The sequence below is a fragment of the Musa acuminata genome, chromosome BXJ1-10, assembly GCF_036884655.1.
Source record: "Musa acuminata AAA Group cultivar baxijiao chromosome BXJ1-10, Cavendish_Baxijiao_AAA, whole genome shotgun sequence".
In the NCBI taxonomy this organism is placed as follows: Eukaryota; Viridiplantae; Streptophyta; class Magnoliopsida; order Zingiberales; family Musaceae; genus Musa; species Musa acuminata.
In genome coordinates this window covers 27,397,758-27,414,955 of record NC_088336.1, presented here as the reverse complement: position 1 = coordinate 27,414,955, position 17,198 = coordinate 27,397,758, and the positions used below count along the sequence as shown (strand labels likewise).

The 17,198-nt window shown below is 43.1% G+C and overlaps 2 protein-coding genes and 1 long non-coding RNA gene across 3 annotated transcripts; 2 read left to right on the top strand and 1 right to left on the bottom strand.

Annotated features, from left to right (window-relative positions):
* Positions 1–824: 824 nt before the first annotated feature.
* On the bottom strand, positions 825–4,804 carry LOC135595880 (uncharacterized). The gene is made up of 3 exons (XM_065087341.1): positions 4,356–4,804; positions 3,112–3,390; positions 825–1,526 (listed from the first exon to the last, which is right to left on the bottom strand). Exons 1-3 carry the CDS (start codon positions 4,692–4,694, stop codon positions 1,038–1,040), a joined length of 1,107 nt encoding a protein of 368 aa, XP_064943413.1. The 5' UTR covers positions 4,695–4,804; the 3' UTR covers positions 825–1,037.
* A 1,536-nt stretch (positions 4,805–6,340) lies between these two features.
* On the top strand, positions 6,341–10,483 carry LOC108951483 (uncharacterized). Its single transcript, XR_010480265.1, has 5 exons — positions 6,341–6,532; positions 8,034–8,924; positions 9,021–9,086; positions 9,513–9,855; positions 9,955–10,483. It is a non-coding gene; the product is annotated as an uncharacterized LOC108951483 (long non-coding RNA).
* Positions 10,484–11,147: 664 nt separating this feature from the next.
* Positions 11,148–15,147, top strand: LOC103968598 (indole-3-acetic acid-amido synthetase GH3.17). Its single transcript, XM_009381862.3, has 5 exons — positions 11,148–11,827; positions 11,920–12,584; positions 12,679–12,780; positions 12,881–13,704; positions 14,390–15,147. The coding sequence occupies exons 2-5, from the start codon at positions 12,292–12,294 to the stop codon at positions 14,983–14,985; spliced, it is 1,815 nt and encodes a 604-aa protein (XP_009380137.2). The 5' UTR covers positions 11,148–11,827; positions 11,920–12,291; the 3' UTR covers positions 14,986–15,147.
* Positions 15,148–17,198: the final 2,051 nt, after the last annotated feature.

Sequence of the window (17,198 nt, the reverse complement as noted above, 5' to 3'; positions counted from 1 at the left end):
AGATCTTATCTTCCCGCAATACACGTACGTAATGTCACACAGAGAGACATGCATGCAAAGCTTCCAAGGAAAACGATGGCTTAACCGTGCATGGAGGCATCCACTGCTCCTTCCCTCTCCACGTGAAGCTTCAACCCTGGTCCAGGATCCGATACAAGGTCACATGCTGCAGTGGAGGGACTGCGACCTCTCTCTCCCTCTCTCCGCCTTTGCTTCCTTCTCTCTCCTTCGTCCCCCACGCCATTAGCTGGTGCTTAGGTTTCCGAAGAGCCCTCACCAAAAGCTGAATTAAGTGCATTGTTAGTGCTGTCAACAGTAGGTGTCGATTGCTTCGAGGACTGCAATTATACGCAGCGTTTGTGTGCAGAAGAAGAAGAAAGAAAGAATGATCACCAGAAGGTATTTAAGAGTACAGCCTTTCGATCTGTGGTTGAAGAAGTGGCTTGAATGAGATTCAATTGCTTGCTGGTGATCCTGGGAACAAGATCGATCGACACACGTCCACCGTCTCTATTACGGAAGTTACTCTTGTCTCTTAGACATGGCAGGAAGAACACCTACGGTGAGCATCGTCTTCAATGACTTGGAACACGTGGAAGATAAACATCAAGTGGGGAAATGGGCATAGTCTTGCAGATGTAAGAACATAAGTCTCAAAAGAAGTTAGTCATCTTTTTTCTTGTTGTAGCCAGCACAAGTCCATGGCTGCTATCGTCCCTGACTAAAATTGTAGCTTTCCAAACCACCATGATGTCTCAATGGAGACAAAAAAAGATTAGTGATTCTGCTCGTTCAATTCACCAAAAAAGAAAAAAACAATAACGAACAACAAAGGCATAAGAAAGTTCACATTAGAAAGGCCTATCGCAACAAACAGGCACTGTTGTTACATTTTGTGAAGATGGGTAATCAGTAGATAAATCTACACAAACAAGTCAGTCGGGCAATACTGTCCTTACCAGTTGTTTGATACGTACCACATACAAAGATAATAAACAGCTGAAGAATTGGCCACAGACCAAGATCATCCGCCAAGCTCAAGCAGTGCAATCGTCTGTCCAGTGACCGCACCTGCCGCATTTGAAGCAAGTAGGACGAAAAGACCAAGTGCATTCCTTCATCCGGTGTCCTTCTTTGCCGCACCTGTAGCATTTTTCAGGACTTCGATCACGTAAATCAAGTCTTTTGAGGGGAGAAGATAAACCTACGTTGCTGGATTCACGAACTCTTTTTGGTGACAACAGTGGTGTCTCTAGAACACTAGATACATCGATTAGCATCGGTTCCGGTTCGTCATCAGTTGTTGCTGCTCTACGATCATCAAGTTTTGGTCCCCTAGGCTCATTTACGAAAGAAAAACTTAGTGATGTATTCTGACCCAAGTGACCGTGTCCTGTTCCATCATTCATCTCGAGTGTCACTGGTTTCTCTGGCGTTGCAATCTTGTTCTGTCCCTCAAAGATTTCTTCGTCAGATTGTTTTGCTGGGCTGTCAAGCCACTGGAAGTGATTACACGCTCCTTGACCCTGAGAAAGACAAATCCAGATTGTTTCTCAGCTTCATAAAATGAAGCAAACACAGAAAATAGATATGGATAGAAATCCATGAAAAGCAAAATGTAACCAAGGTATCAGGCATTCATATGTGATTCTGTATGTATGATGACTTCACCAAATAGAACTGCATATTGCCATCCCAAATAATTGTGAAACCATTTTTTGACACCCAGCAAAGAAGTCTATAGGTTGGAAATATAACTGAACACTATATATACCATCTCTGTCATTCAGACTTGAGATTCCTAAAGTTGTTTCTTGCAAAGATAAGTAATTTCAAATTTTTCACCAGTATCAAATCCATGCATGTCCTGATTGGACAAATTGAATTTATAAGTTGGAAGAATAGATAATGATACCTACAAAATGTAGGTCAAAAACAAAGAAAAGAAGTTTGATACCCTTAGTCTAACTAGTGATGTGGCCCCCTTAATAGCGGTAGAAACTTTAAGGCCGACCTGAAATCGTTAGGATACCACAGGTTGTTGTTTTTTGTTTAGCTGTATTTAAGCAGTAGGCTCCATGCATATCAAAATCAGATGCATAAAAGATAATGCAAAGGTCCACACCTGACGACTTGAAGGATCCCAATCTGAGATCAAATCCTCCACTAAGAAAAAAATGGAATATAAACTACTGAAAATATTTGTCTGCACTGAGATCATGAATCATGTCCTTAGCTGGTAGTAGTTCATCATATTAATGCTACAAGTAGGGAAAAAAGAAAAAAACAGAGAACAAAATCACATGTTCCCTCACACAATTAGAAGCACTAAAACAAGGAATACATTTGTCTTATCTCAACCAGCACCATATGGGACATATCATCCAAAAGGATATGAGCTGCCTTGTGCCATGAAATGGAAATCATTAGTATATGTCATATTTCAAATCCACTCGGAAACATATGAAAAACATAATTTGAAGCGAGGAGTTCAATTATTGGTGTTAATTGCAGGGCAAGTCCCAAGTCCCCAGATCTAGCATTGCATTTCAAGCACAAACTCATTGTTTCTGTTTCAGGCCTAGAAAAAACAAAATACAGGCTTGACCACCAGGAAAGAATGATGTATCTTCATATTATTTCCAACTCTGATCAAACGAAACATACAGATGGAAAATGACAAAGAAACAAAACAAGGATCCGAATAGAAGCTCAGTTATAAAAAGAGAATTTGGAGCATACGATCATAAAAGAAATTTGATGGATAACATTTGCAACTTATTATGATAAGAAGCATCAACTAGAGACCGAAAGGAGGCAAACAAAATTTTTTTGTTCTCATCATGGCAACACCATTATGCCATTAAGATTAGCAGCCACTACATCATAAGATAGGAAGATGATCAACGATACCAACAATAACCAGCATCCATTAACTAAACTAAATATTAAATAAAACCAGAATTGATAAGAAAAAGTGGTTCAATCAACAAACAACTTAATTGCTTGGAAATGCAGAAAGATCTTATGTTGCATCTTGTTCATCTTAAACCGACAAAAACGAATCTCTTATGAAAAAGTTGATGATGAACTAATGCAAACCAGAATTACCTTCTTTATCGTGCAGGCAAAATATTTACGACCCGCATTAACCCCATTTTCCATCATCAAGAGTCTACATTTCCCAGCGCCACAAGCACACATGGGATATGAAGATTCTGCTACACCATTTTGCTGATACGGCTTGTTTGGGCTTTTGACACCACATTGCTGCTTGACCGGGCTGCTCAGACCATGCTGCCGATTCGGTTTCACCAAACTACCAAATCCACGCTGCTGATTGCAGTCAGCCTCGTCACACCACAAGAAGAAACCACACTTCTCTTCAAACTGAAAGAGTTGCACAAAGGATGGGGAATTGTGAATTAAATTTCACTCAACCTGGAGCCTGTTAATTTAAGAATGTGCTGCAGTTCTTTGGTAAGGTAAATGATAAAAACAATAAGAAAAGCATTACAAGAACTATGGATTCCAACGAAAAACCAAAGAGTATTCGAATCAAACAAAATTCTTGATTTTCTCTACAGCAATTAAGGAAGTCAACATGGTCTTGTCCCTCGCACCCATAATTAATCAAGTGCAAATTATTGGTGAAGAATCTTATTCTTTCTCAATTTTGCACTTCCAATCATTTTTGGATATGAACAAGTGTAGAAATTCAAAGAGAAAATAACTGTCAACGAGGTGGAATATTTCTTCTCAGTTAATGCAAAACCTCGGCATTTTAAAATCCACTAAAAGCCATAGCTCAACGAGGAAAAGTTATATTTTGGTAAAAGTGAAAATTGACATTTTTTTGCAGCGAATTTTGATGCAAATTTCAAGAAATCAGTTCTATAAAAAAAGGCATATCTTGTTTAACAAAACACTCGGAAGGTGCAGTAAAAAGGAACTAATTTTAACATCCAATGCAAACTTAAAGAAAGCAAACCATATGCAGTTCAGCAAGCAAAGGATTCGAACCAAACTCAGGCAAGTGAGGTTGAAGAACAAAGACAAAAAGCTGGTCCGAAACACATCTTCGAGTATACCTCAAAATACAAGTGAAAGAAAAAGACCCCTTTTTTTAGTGAACAGCGTCCAATAAAAACAAGAGAACTCGCTTCCAGCAAAAGAAGTATGTGATGCAGAGGTTCCAAAATCAAACCGAAACACCCATTTCGAACACGATAATTGCACTGACATAGTGGGAAAAAGCAAACAAGATAAAAAAAACCTCCCACTTACAATCATTCATTCCCTCTAAAAAGAGAAAGAAAATGAAAGAGAAGGAAGGAAGCAACAATCGACCACACCATAGAGGGGCAGCTGTAGAAATGCCTCCCGGGGTTCTTGGCGGTCCTGGACATGAGCACGACGCACGGCCCCCTCCCACAAGGGCACTGCCGCTCGGGGTACACCCGACGCTCGGCCTCGCCGAGGGCAGCGGGGCTCCCCCTCTTACTGGGGCAGTCCCGAGCGAAGTGACCGTCTTGATTGCAAGCGAAGCATTTGTAGCTCCTGGGGCGTTCTTTGACGGGGGTATTCCCGGACGTCACTTCCTCTCCTCCTCCTCCTCCTGCCTCTTCGGGGAACAGCCGCTTCCTCGGTTCCTGAATCCGACCACAGGCGGATCCCACGCTCTCCGACGCCATCTCTTCCTCGATTCCCTCTTGCCTAAAACAAATAATGCATCACATAACACGCGCATCTCTTCTTCCTCCCCTTTTGAAGTGGCAATGGAAACAAGTGGTAGCTGACATCGAAAGCCACACATGGAGAAAGCGAATGTCTTCCTTTTACTTTTTTCCCTTCTTTTTCGATTATTGTTCTAGCGAAAGATATTACCTTTTTTTAAAGGGTCAAAATATATATTTATCTTTTTTTATTCCTTTTTTTTATTTATATGCTAGTAAAAAAAATAAAGGGACAAATTTTCTCATAAAAGATATATTTATTTATTTTTATTTATATTTTTTAATTTATACTTTTTATTTAAGATGTTATAATAGGGTACATCATCGTCGACATGTCTTGCTACTTATAAAGCGTGCCTGAGTTATCTTGCATCCTATGATAGATGACGATGATAATAAGAAGCTCGTTGATGATACAATGTATGGTATTCTTGAGTGACTACAGTGGAACATGGAGGTGCAATGTTTGAAGTATGAAAAGAAAGAGAGGAGAGGTAAAGGTGATAGATAATTTCAATCGTCGATGACGATAGTAACAAGGGAGAGAAAGTGGAAATGAGAGGCTAGATGACGATAAGAGGAGATGATTACGATGGATGAAAGGTGATGATTGTTGAGACAAAGGTTTGGGTAATTTTTTTAGAAAATAAAAAGCATTTAATGAGAATAAATAAAAAAATTTATATTAATAAAAATAAAAATTCAAAATTTTTTCTTTTAAATATTTTTAAATATTTTTTTCTTTCAAGGATAAATAATCAAAACATAATTTTGATTTCAAGACCTTATGATGTAGCAAACTCTTTACCAATCAAGCATCACAAGAGATTCTAAACCATTAATATTTCATGAATATATATATATATATATATATATATATATATATATATATATATATCGCTAAATAAATATCCAATATTGAAGGTGCTAGCTAGTTTATCTAGTAAGCTCAAATCAAACTTTCACCATTTATACTTTATCAAAAAAATTAAATAATTTACTTTGATAAATAAAAAACTTTTTTTATATTAAATCATACCAAATGATAATTTTTAGATGTGGATGAAAAATACATAATTAGATAATTTTTATGGAGTTCTTCGCACAAATGCCAAACGATAAAAGATAGGCACAACTTTGCCGCATCCGACTCCCTGCACGAATCAAAAAGCTATCGGGTCCATATCACGACATCGGCGGATCACGTGCGTCACTAAGTTGGACGACCACATCCAGCCAATCGCGTAATATGATTGCACGTGGTATTTTTTTTGTAAAAAATAAAAAATATATATTTAGAATGTTTAGTTGTGATATAATTTTTTTAAGAATGTCAAAATTCTGATTTGATTCAATCAAATTGAATCAGTTCATCGAATTGAATCGATTCATTTAAAATACCTCTATATATATCTATATATATATATATGTATATATATATATACATATATATATATGTATATGTATATATATACATATATATATATGTATATATATATATATATGTATGTATATATATACATATATATATATGTATATATATACATACATATATATATACATATATATATATATATATACATATATATGCGCTTCATTTTGATGTCATATTTGAGGGTCTGCTATGCAACCCGATTTAGGGTTTCCGATTGCTCGTCGGCCTTGCGGCTCCGCGGCTGCCGTACGAGTTCTTTTGCCTCCGCGTCCGCGGCCTCGCCCTCGAATTCGGCTACATCTCGTCGTCGATCCAAGAGTGATTCTCGGGGCATCAACCTCACCTATACTGAGACTTCTCGGTAAAGTCCCTAAACAAGCACTTATTTGCTTATTATTCAGGTCATTTCGTCGCTGGTTAAAGCCTGTCGATACCTGAAATTGATTGGTTGTATTGTCAATCATCAAAGGTCTCAATCAATCCCTGTTAACGGAGATGGCAGGCCAAAACTTTATGGCCCGTTTGAGCTTAATTACGTAAGCCCAAGGGAGAGAAAGGAGAAATGATTAGAAAATGCAAGGGTCGTATAGGATTTATGCAATCATCCCAAGGTAGTGACGATGACAACCACAAAACCCCTTTGTGGGTTATAGGGAAAGTAAAAGTAGAGGCGCTGATACGGATGTGTGAAAGCCATGATTGAGGTGATACGCTCTAGCTAGGTTGATGACTGGGTTAGGAGGCTGGATCAACATCACAAGTCATTTGTCACTTCCTTCATGAGAAATTTGTTATTTATTTAACCAAGGACACAAGTTCAGAATGATGGATTTATTAAGGGGAAGGAGAAAACAATCCGTGAGACGCTGAGAATCTGTGACACGGTTTTAGAAGGAAAACTCTAAATCTGCAGCTGAATGTTCTGTATAGCCCAACCTCATTTACTCTGCATTACATCACTAGCCTCATTACATAAGGTTCTCTCATTTGCAACTTTATACTTTTGCCAAAGGAAGTTATTTATGAATTTATTCTTGTTGCTTTTCTTCTCTCTTTTCTTTTTCGTACTGCTTTATGATCACTGAGTCTTCTTTTTTCGGTTTTGTTTCTTTTATGGTGTTTCCTGCAAGATGTCCTATTTGATTGGTCCATCTAGAAATCTATGCTGACATCATGGTTCTCCCGATCACTTTCTACCCACTTCCATCAGTTCCTAAAGCACGTCTGGTGATTTAACCTGTTGAATTTTTAATTTAAATGTATGAATAGCTAAGCTGGTAAAACTTCCTTGCATTGTTTTGCATTCAGAATACTTTGTTTCTCATCTATGAACCCAGGCCCTACCTGTTGAAATTGGCTGAAGTATTGTACTGGGTAGCTGTTTACTCCAAGCCCATCTGATTCTTTTAATGATAATTACCTTTTCAAGAGTTTAGTTCATGTTATACTGGATAACTTTGTGTTTTTTGGATTTTTGTATTTGTCTTCACTGGTTCCTGGAGTATTAGGGTTATACTGAGAAGAACCTAAAAATAGCATATGTATATGGTTCTGCATTTTTCTTCCTTTCTAAGCCTCTTCATGTCAGTTTCTTATCCTAGAGTTCTGATTGTGACAATGCAAGAGTTTAATTTGATTCACTAAAATGTTGTCACACGACTGATGTAGAAGACAACTGTGTTTTGGTTTAGGACAGTAGCAAGTTGACAGAGTCTGTGGTGATAGCAACATGGTCTTTTGGTAACTAGAGCCACTTGCTCTGCTCGTTCAATAATAGATTCTTGTGCTGTTCAGTGGTACATTCCTACATTGCTTGTTCACAATCAGTAATGAGGATGGTAATTGCAATTTTTCGGATGTAGGTATATGGTGAGTAAAAGTCCCCATTACTGTGAGTCTGCTGCGATTTCAGAAAGCCTGAAAACAGTGCATCAGGAAGGACCCTTCTCAAATTTTGGTTGATATTTTGAACAGGAAATACAAGCCCCTAGTCCAAGTTTCAATGTAACTAGAAATAATTTCTTTCTGTTTAAGAGCTTTGTTGTTGTCACTGTCAGATATGTTTTTAGAAAGGGCAACAAGGCTACTAAATATGTTGTCTCTGCAAACTTTACCAGGCTCCACTTCCATTAGCAAGATTCATGGCTATTGGAGATTAGTCTTGTGTTAAACTCCAATTTTTTGGGTGTTACTTGTACTCTTTTCCGTGAGTAATACATAACTCTCTTCTGCAAAGAGAGTTGTTGGATCAAATGTGAGATTTTACAAAGTTGTCATATTTAGCAATGCTTTTTAAGCAGTCAACCATTGTTTCCTACAATGAGATTGTTGTCATGTTCAGGCTACTGGGCTGCCGGAATAAGGTAAGATCATGTCAAAATCTGCCGCTCGGCCTTGGTTTCTGATAGATTTGTTTGTGTCTTTTAGATTGACACAGGATGATACAGTTTGAGGATGCTCTCAGTCAACCTGATATGATGGAACATTGGAAGATGAGAACCCCCATTTGGTTGCCGTCTGTTGTAGTTACTTTGGATGACACTACTATTCTCCATTAATGACTTGAACCAAGCTTTTCTTTAACTGATGTCAGGAACGTTAAAGTATCATTCTTCGCTTCATGTATGCAGTGTGAAGTGTTGTTTTATATAGTATTTATCTTATCTGAAGTGAGAATGAAGCAGTTAACGATTGTCAGCCAAAATATGCATTTGCAGAAACCATGCTTGGATTGTGATCTCTGGTGGGAAAAGGTACTGAAAGTTGGCTTCTAATTTCCATTAGAATTATCTGCAAAATTACAGCACACCGATGAGCTTCTAATTTATTTTCTGTTTGACTGGTTACAGCCGTAAACCAACAGGAAATCTCAATGGGAATTGGGTACACTCTGTGGAACTGGATGTGAGAACCAGGTACCAAATTTATGACCCATCTGTTATCTTCCTCTATAAGCGAGACGATCTGTTTGTATGAGTTCTTGTACAAGGCATTTTACTTAAAAAAGTAAAATGCCTGACCTTACAATGGTGATTTAGTTTCCATGAAAAGGACAAAGGGTCGGGTAGGGTAGGGTAGGGTTTGGATTGGATTGGATTGGATTGGATTAACGAGGTAGGGATGATTGGGAAAAGGACTACGGTCATGTGTCCTACAGACGTCCAGTAATGTTGCACATGCCCACTTAATTGATTCTGATGATAGTTAAACACTATACAACTCTTAATTGCTTCTTCAATTCAATTAGCTAGCATTAAACTCTGTTCTGGTGGATGCTTTCTCTCAGCTGCTTCGCTTCCTCAATTCTTCTTCCACTTCACAATCTGATCTCTTTTCCTCAGGTTTGATAACTACTCTGAGACCTCTTTAATCCGGTAAGCAGCTCTGCTATTCCAATTTGATGAGGACGAGGTCCTACTAACTTTGGACACACAAGTGCAGAATAAACTACTAACAGGAGCTGCACAAGAACTCAGAGCTGATCATACTATGTATATTTCATGGAATCCAACTTCCAGCACTCTAAAGTCATCGTCTATATCTCATCACAACAAAGAGACATTTAACATGGAGAAGCAGTGATGGGTCGGCTACAGGGAGCAGAACTGCTGCTTTGCCTGCTGATGATGGATGGGTTTGAGATGGTGCAGGCGCCATGTGCGTGTCCTGAAGATCCAGCTGCACGTAAGCCCTCTTCTGCTCATGTGCTCCTCCTTGGAGGAAGATTTGGATTATAGCTGCAAACTACTTTTTATCAATTGCACCATGTGATCCTTTTGCTAGGGCAGAAGCGTTTGGATACCCTCTCACTCTTCCAAGCACAAGATTCAGTTGCCCACCACCCCCTCGTTCATGTGGGCATGTCTCCCCTCCCCCTCCCATGCACTGTGATCAGCACCACAAGTTGATGTTTTCTTTAGCTCCCGAAGGACCACTGGCTTCTTGGATCTGGTGACCTCGACGACGCTCCTCGAATGCATGTGATGCAGGCGTGCAACGTTGAGGGCCAATCGATCTCTTCGTCGAAGCAGCCGGTGCAAGTGTTGTGTTGTTGGAGAAGAAAGACTGGAGGCCTCGACGTCTGCTAATGGAGCTACTAAAGAGACTGCTGGCCCTGGAGATAGATTATTACATCATCATCATCATCATCACCGTGAAGCTAATTAAGAAGACTGTTGGCGATGCACCCCTTAAGGAGGCACCGCCGGTGTTGATTTGATCTCCCAGATGCCTCGTGGTCCTCGGGGACAAAATGTCACCGGTTCTTCTTCATCATTGCCTATTGATTACCGCTGTGGTCCAACCATCCACCAGTTCATCAATTCCACCTTCACGAGGTTCTCGTAACTATCTACCAGCATCTTTACTCTGCTACAGGTTTAAGTACTCGGCTAACCACCCATTGCCGATCCGTGCAGGCACTTCTCGTACGAAGGAACTGAGGAACGGTTAGCCGAGTACTTAGGTAGCAAAGTAAAGATTCTGGTAGATAGTTCCGAGAACCTCGTGAAGGTATTCTGTCATGTCAGCGCTCGCACACATTTGGCACCAGTGGGTGGGTACTGGGGAGGAGGAGCACATGCGGTTGAAATCTAAGAGCTTTCTTAAATCCATGGATAAGCATGGGGAGGTGGGGTCTTGGCAGCTTCCTTTGGGGTTGGCATTGGGGTGCGACTCTCTCCCTTGTTTTCCTGCTCTTCTCCTGCCCTTTTCAAGGATACTCTGTCCCCCTAAAAGACAAGGACCCCCACATTTTTATATGACCCAAACTTGGTGCAAGAAATCCAGCAGATCCCGGTTTTGTTGATTCATCACAAACCAAACCCAAACCATTTGGGTTCCATTCTCCTTTCTTTACTCCTCTGACCCCCCTCTCCCTTTTCTTTAACCGCTAGTGGGCTTAGCTTAGACCTACCGCGTTGTCAGTCTCCTCCTCCTCCTCCTCTCACCATGGCCATTGAGACTTGCTGCCCTAAGATGACACACACACACACACATGCTCACCGTGTTCCTCAAAAACCCTGAATGACTCTCATTTCAATCATGATGATGCAGCTGCTTTGCCGAAACACTGATCCAAATGATCTTAATCCACATAATTGTCTGAGAATATCCCACCCATGACTTGTCGTCATGTCAGTCAGTGAAAGCAAAAGCTAATTTGACATGATTCCAGCTCCACCGAGTGTAAATTATTCCTTAACCTGAGATTTGGCTCTACATTCTACTGTCATGTTGTTGATAGAGACCGGTAGAAGTGATCCTTTGACTTGCGATCCTAATTAAGCTAAGCAACATCTGTTTGGATGTATTATCCTGTACCTGCAAATCTCAGTTTAGCAAGTCAAATGATGATGGATGCTATCCGAATGATTCTGACTTACACAGAGATGTTTGTTTAAGATATATGGTAAAACAGTAACAAGTTGGGAGTGGGAAGTGCATGTTTGAACCACCCAATTCCCATATGATCCTTAGTACATTCCTCATTTTAATAAGCTTCCAAGCCCAGCCATCATAATAGCTGCAGACAGCCTGTTCGACTTCATCCGGTACTTGTTTCAAGCCAAGAAGAAGCAAGCTCAGTGAGGTCATGGAGGTGGGCGAATGGAAAGGCAGCTCAGCTCAGATCACTCTTGTACTGTTGTGGCCACAGGTGAGAAAATGTTTTCGTCCCTTAGGCTGTTGTGTGGCAATGTCACACAACCCCAATGAGGTTTGACCCATAATAGCTGCATCTAATCGCAGGGTACCAGACATGAGCACATGTGTAGGACATTCACAACCTCTTCTTCCCCCTACATATAATGCTCTTTCCAATAAATCTGTTCCAAATGCACCACTTCCCAAAATTCCAACCCACATATCACTTCTTTATTGCCATCCCCTGACCCTCTCTTTCAGAAGCTACCAAGAAGCAGAAACCCAATTCCGCAAGGGAGGGAGGGAGAGAGAGAGAGAGAGAGAGAGAGAGAGACGCAGCTGCTGCTTTATATATGATCCGAGACCTCCTCAGCTGCATTCGGCGCCATGGCCAGCCGATGAGAATAGCTCCTCCTCCTTGGTGTTGTGCCCCTCGTCTCGCGTAGAACCGCCTGCTTCTCCTCCACGGCCGGATCGATGGTGATGCCCAGCTGCGATCCCAACGACCTCGAGGGCAGCACGCGACTCATCGAGGACCTCACCGCCAATGCCCGTCAGGTCCAGCAGCAGGTTCTGAATGAGATCTTGACGAGGAACGAGGGGACGGAGTACCTACATGGTTTCCTCCGTGGCCACAAGGGCCGTGATCTCTTCAAGAAGAAGGTGCCGGTGGTGGAGTACGATCAGGTCAAGCCTTACATCGACCGTCTTGCCAATGGGGAGCCGTCTCAGATCATCTCCGCCCAGCCCATCTCGGAGCTGCTCACCAGGTGAGTAACTCTCGTCGCCATCGTAACTCCGTCTCCATGACCAACCTCGCTGTTGATTGACTGCGATACCAATGTGATGTTCTTCTGTGACAAGCTCTGGGACTTCTGGCGGGCAGCCCAAGATGATGCCTTCCACGGACGAAGAACTGGATAGGAAGACCTTCCTCTACAATCTCCTCATCCCTGTGATGAATCAGTGAGCTTCTTCTTCCCTTGTTTGGGCTAATGTAACAGTGGAGTCAGTCATTAAGCATCCTCGAGCTCACGCCTGCCGCAACCTTTCTGAACTCGCTCAGGTACGTCGACGGGCTGGACCAAGGGAAGGGCATGTACCTCCTGTTCATCAAGCCGGAGATCAGCACGCCGGCCGGCCTCACCGCCAGGCCCGTGCTCACCAGCTACTACAAGAGCCGCCACTTCCGGAGCAGGCCCTTTAACAGGTTCAATGTCTACACCAGCCCGGACGAGGCCATTCTCTGCCCCGACAGCAAGCAGAGCATGTTCTGTCAGCTCCTCTGCGGCCTCGCCCAGCGCGACGAGGTTCTCCGAGTAGGCGCCGTCTTCGCCTCTGCCTTCCTCCGCGCGATCAAGTTCCTCGAGGACCACTGGCCGGAGCTCTGCTCCAACATCAGAACCGGGACCGTCAGCGACTGGATCACCGACGCAAGCTGCCGCGACGCCGTCGGCAGAATCCTCCGCGAGCCCAACGCGGAATTGGCCGACGTGATCGAGTGGGAGTGCAGGAGGGAGCCCTGGGAGGCGATAGTTAGGCGGCTATGGCCGAGAACCAAGTACGTCGACGTCATAGTCACCGGATCGATGGCACAGTACATTCCGCTGCTGGAATTCTACAGCGGCGGCCTGCCATTAGTCTCCACCATGTACGCCTCCTCGGAGTGCTACTTCGGCATCAATCTGCGCCCACTGGACCTGCCATCGGACGTCTCCTACACTCTCCTCCCCAACATGGCCTACTTCGAGTTCATCGAAGCCGACAAGACCGAGGGGGGGGAGACCGGCAGCGTGGAGTGCAACTACACCGGCGATCTCATCAAGGTGGTGGATCTTGTGGATGTCGAGGTCGGCCGCTACTACGAGCTCGTCGTCACCACATTCACAGGTGAGGTCTCCTCCTCGTTCTTCGAATCGTAGACAGCATTGGCTTTGGCCACATCTCATCCATACCTTTCTTCTCCCCCTTTTTCACACACATCATGGTGATTAGATCTTGCATGTCTAAATTAACATAGGCAATGGGAGTAAACAAACAGCTCACCCGTGTAGTGTCTTTGCCATCAGGCTGTGTTGACTTTTTTTTTTGTCTCCAAGTACTACTGCTGGTCTTCAAGCAGGGAGGGATCGGGCCAGTCCTCGATAACATGCACTGACGAGTGAGACCTCACACAGCTACAAATAAAATAAGCATGCACATGTAGAAGACAACTGTGCCACTGACTGCATCATCTGGATGAATCCCCAAATGCACCAGTGGCTTTGTCGTGAACTTTTCGGGGAGACTTAGTCCGCTTCATGGACATGGAACGGATGGATGAGGCATTCAATATCTGACTCAAACTTCATCCCATGTGCCTGACTCCATGTCGCAGTACATCTGAACTTGGGAGGTCACTGTGCATCCAGTCCTTTCCTCCCTCTTGTGGTCGATCTGAGATGGACACCCATCAGGAGAAGTTAACAGTAGTAGTAGTAGTCGTAGTCGTAGTAGTAGCGGCAGTAGTAGTACTTGAAGGGATTGTTCAGCTTACATATGACCTCAGCAACTTCTACTTGCCCGTGTGTGATAGGCTTGTACAGGTACCGAGTTGGCGACATCCTCAAGGTTACGGGGTTCCACAATGCTGCACCGCAGTTCCGCTTCGTCCACCGCCGCAACGTCGTCCTCAGCGTCGACACCGACAAGACCAACGAAGAGGACCTGCTGAAAGCCGTGACGCAGGCCAAGCTCCTGCTGGAGCCACTCGGCTGCCTCCTCACCGAGTACACCAGCTACGCCGACACCTCCTCCATCCCCGGCCACTACGTGCTCTTCTGGGAGCTGAAGACCAAAGCCAGCTCCGATCCTTCCGACGTCGACTCAGCCGTGATGGAGGACTGCTGCTCCACCATCGAGTCGTGTCTCGACTCCGTGTACCGGCGGTGCAGGAGCAGGGACCGGTCCATCGGGCCGCTGGAGATCCGGGTGGTGCGCCGCGGCGCCTTCGACGCGCTGATGGACTACTGCGTGTCGCTGGGCTCGTCGGTGAACCAGTACAAGACGCCCAGGTGCATCAAGTCGAGGGAGGCGATCCAGCTGTTGGAGGAGAAGGTGGTGGGGAAGTTCTTCAGCAGGAAACTCCCCTTCTGGAAGCCCTACACGATGATGGAGGCCAAAGCCGGTTGATCCAGCACTGATGCCACCACCACCCTCCTTCGTTTACTGTCTCGATGTGTAATTCTTGTCCAAAGACCACTTTGCTCTAGTGACAGTACTGTACTTTTATTCCTACTATCCGATACACCGGACCGATGATTAATGAATTCAATGATCGATCGATGGGGTTCAGATGTGGCCCGTGTTGTCTTCACACGCGCACGAGCACAGAGGCCATGAGTGAGAGAGAGAGAGAGACAGAGGGAGGCAGCGGTGTCTGTTTGTGGTGTGACAGCCACGCCACCTGAGAGGAGAGCATTAATTGGGGAGAAATGGACTCGAGTGCTTGATGTCATTTGCACGTACGTGACCCGATCCAAATCCATAAGAACTCGAGCCTCCAACTGGAAAAAGGATGCAATCGTCCACCAAATGATTGCTTAGGCTGCATGATTAGCCGGAACAGATGAGGAGACGGTCAGGTGCTCAACACACTCCAGCTAACGATTACATGGCCATGGATCTGCCGAGTTGCATGCCTGGGCACCTCAACGCTGCATCGCTTGATGTGATGATACATGTTGATCTGATGGATCGTCATGTCATGCCCATCTCAGGTACTTTTGTCCTCGACCTAAACTTCTAACTCAGCATATGACGGCATAGCTTTCTTGCACCCCAGTAATTCTATAATCATAGATCATACATAGATAACCCTCAAAATAACAAAGATCATCGGGCCTTCTCGTCGAATTAACCACTAAGTCTTCATTTTTCCACTGGGCTGTTGAAACTTGGCAACTAAACCTGAAATCAAATACTTCTTCATAAATTAGCACTATTATGCTATTTTGAAGTTTGATACATATATGATATCCAAGAAACATGATACATAAGCTATCCCTAATGCTTAATTATCAAGTAACTTGGTCGAAATGTTGCCTCGACTTGATCAACATCTAGTTTTCACTCGGCTAACATGTTAGGTGGGACTCCGATCTAACATTGCCTTCATTAGATCAACATCTATCTTCCACTCGACTAACATGTTAGGCGGGACCTGAATCTATTGTGACATCAATAGTGCTACCATTGATTGACATCTTGCTTCCACTCGGCTAACATGTTAGACGGGACTCAGACCTATCGTGACATCAACATTGCCTCTACTTGATCAGCATCTTGCTTCCACTCGACTAACACATTAGATAGGACTTGAACCTATCATGATATTGAGACTCGGATCTATCGTGGCATCGACATTGCCTCCCCCTGATCAACATGCTGCATTCACTTGACTAACACGTAATGCGAGACTCGGACCTATCATAACGTCAACATTGCTTCCATTTGATTGGCATCATATTTCCACTCAACTAACACATTAGATGGGACTTGAACTTACCGTGACACCGATAAAGATGTCAACTTAAGGTATGCTACACAGTGTTTATAAAAAAATAATTCACTAAACCATTACTTTGTAACCCTTAAGAGTAACATGCATAACTATTCCCAGTATTTACCACGGTCTCAACTCGATAACCATCCATCATGCTATAAAAAGGTCCCCGATTGCATTCTCAAAAGTCATATGAATACAATTGTTTAACTTCGACATGTAATCAATCCTTATTAGCTTGAGCATCGGAGACATATTGTCGAAAACGCATTTATCTGTGTCGCCTAACTTTCCAATAGAGACAAATCAAAAAGTGGACCTTGGTCTACTCCAAACCACCCCCCATAGTTCACAACCAATAAACTATTGATAAAAAGAACTTGCATTTGCCTCCAAGTTAAGAATACGATAAGCATATCAACGAGGTTCAGTAGACTCGAGATCAGCATCAGAAGAACTCGTAATATAAATGGAGATGAGGAAGGTGATTGCAGATCCAACAATTCCAACAAGTTATCCAATGAAATAAAGAAAAAAAGGAAGTTTGATAGATCTGAAACTCAGGCTTCGAATCACACAGCGTGTGTTGTATCAGAGTGTGATTGATATGCATGTACAAGCAGACTGCATCATCTGCAAAAACGGATTCAAGATAGGGGACAAATCCGTTGGTTGGGTTGAATCGAGCAACCCTTTTTTGCTCTGTTATGGCTGGCTCTAAATGCGCGGTCGTGGGTTTGCGCACTCCGCAACAACACTACCAAGTACCTGATGCTGTTCTAACTAATATGGGTCGGTGGACGCGATGCACACGGCGGTGGCCCTTTCTTCTGCTTCTTGT

What these genes read in the sequence shown, in the direction of transcription:
- LOC135595880 (XM_065087341.1), bottom strand. Translation starts at nt 4,694, where the DNA reads ATGGCGTCGGAGAGCGTGGGATCCGCCTGTGGTCGGATTCAGGAACCG. An exon ending in TCTACAGCTGCCCCTCTATG is followed by an intron (nt 3,391 to 4,355) that starts GTGTGGTCGATT and finishes CAACTCTTTCAG; the next exon opens with TTTGAAGAGAAGTGTGGTTT. An exon ending in TTGCCTGCACGATAAAGAAG is followed by an intron (nt 1,527 to 3,111) that starts GTAATTCTGGTT and finishes TGTCTTTCTCAG; the next exon opens with GGTCAAGGAGCGTGTAATCA.
- LOC103968598 (XM_009381862.3), top strand. Translation starts at nt 12,292, where the DNA reads ATGGTGATGCCCAGCTGCGATCCCAACGACCTCGAGGGCAGCACGCGA. An exon ending in ATCTCGGAGCTGCTCACCAG is followed by an intron (nt 12,585 to 12,678) that starts GTGAGTAACTCT and finishes TTCTGTGACAAG; the next exon opens with CTCTGGGACTTCTGGCGGGC. An exon ending in CTCATCCCTGTGATGAATCA is followed by an intron (nt 12,781 to 12,880) that starts GTGAGCTTCTTC and finishes GAACTCGCTCAG; the next exon opens with GTACGTCGACGGGCTGGACC.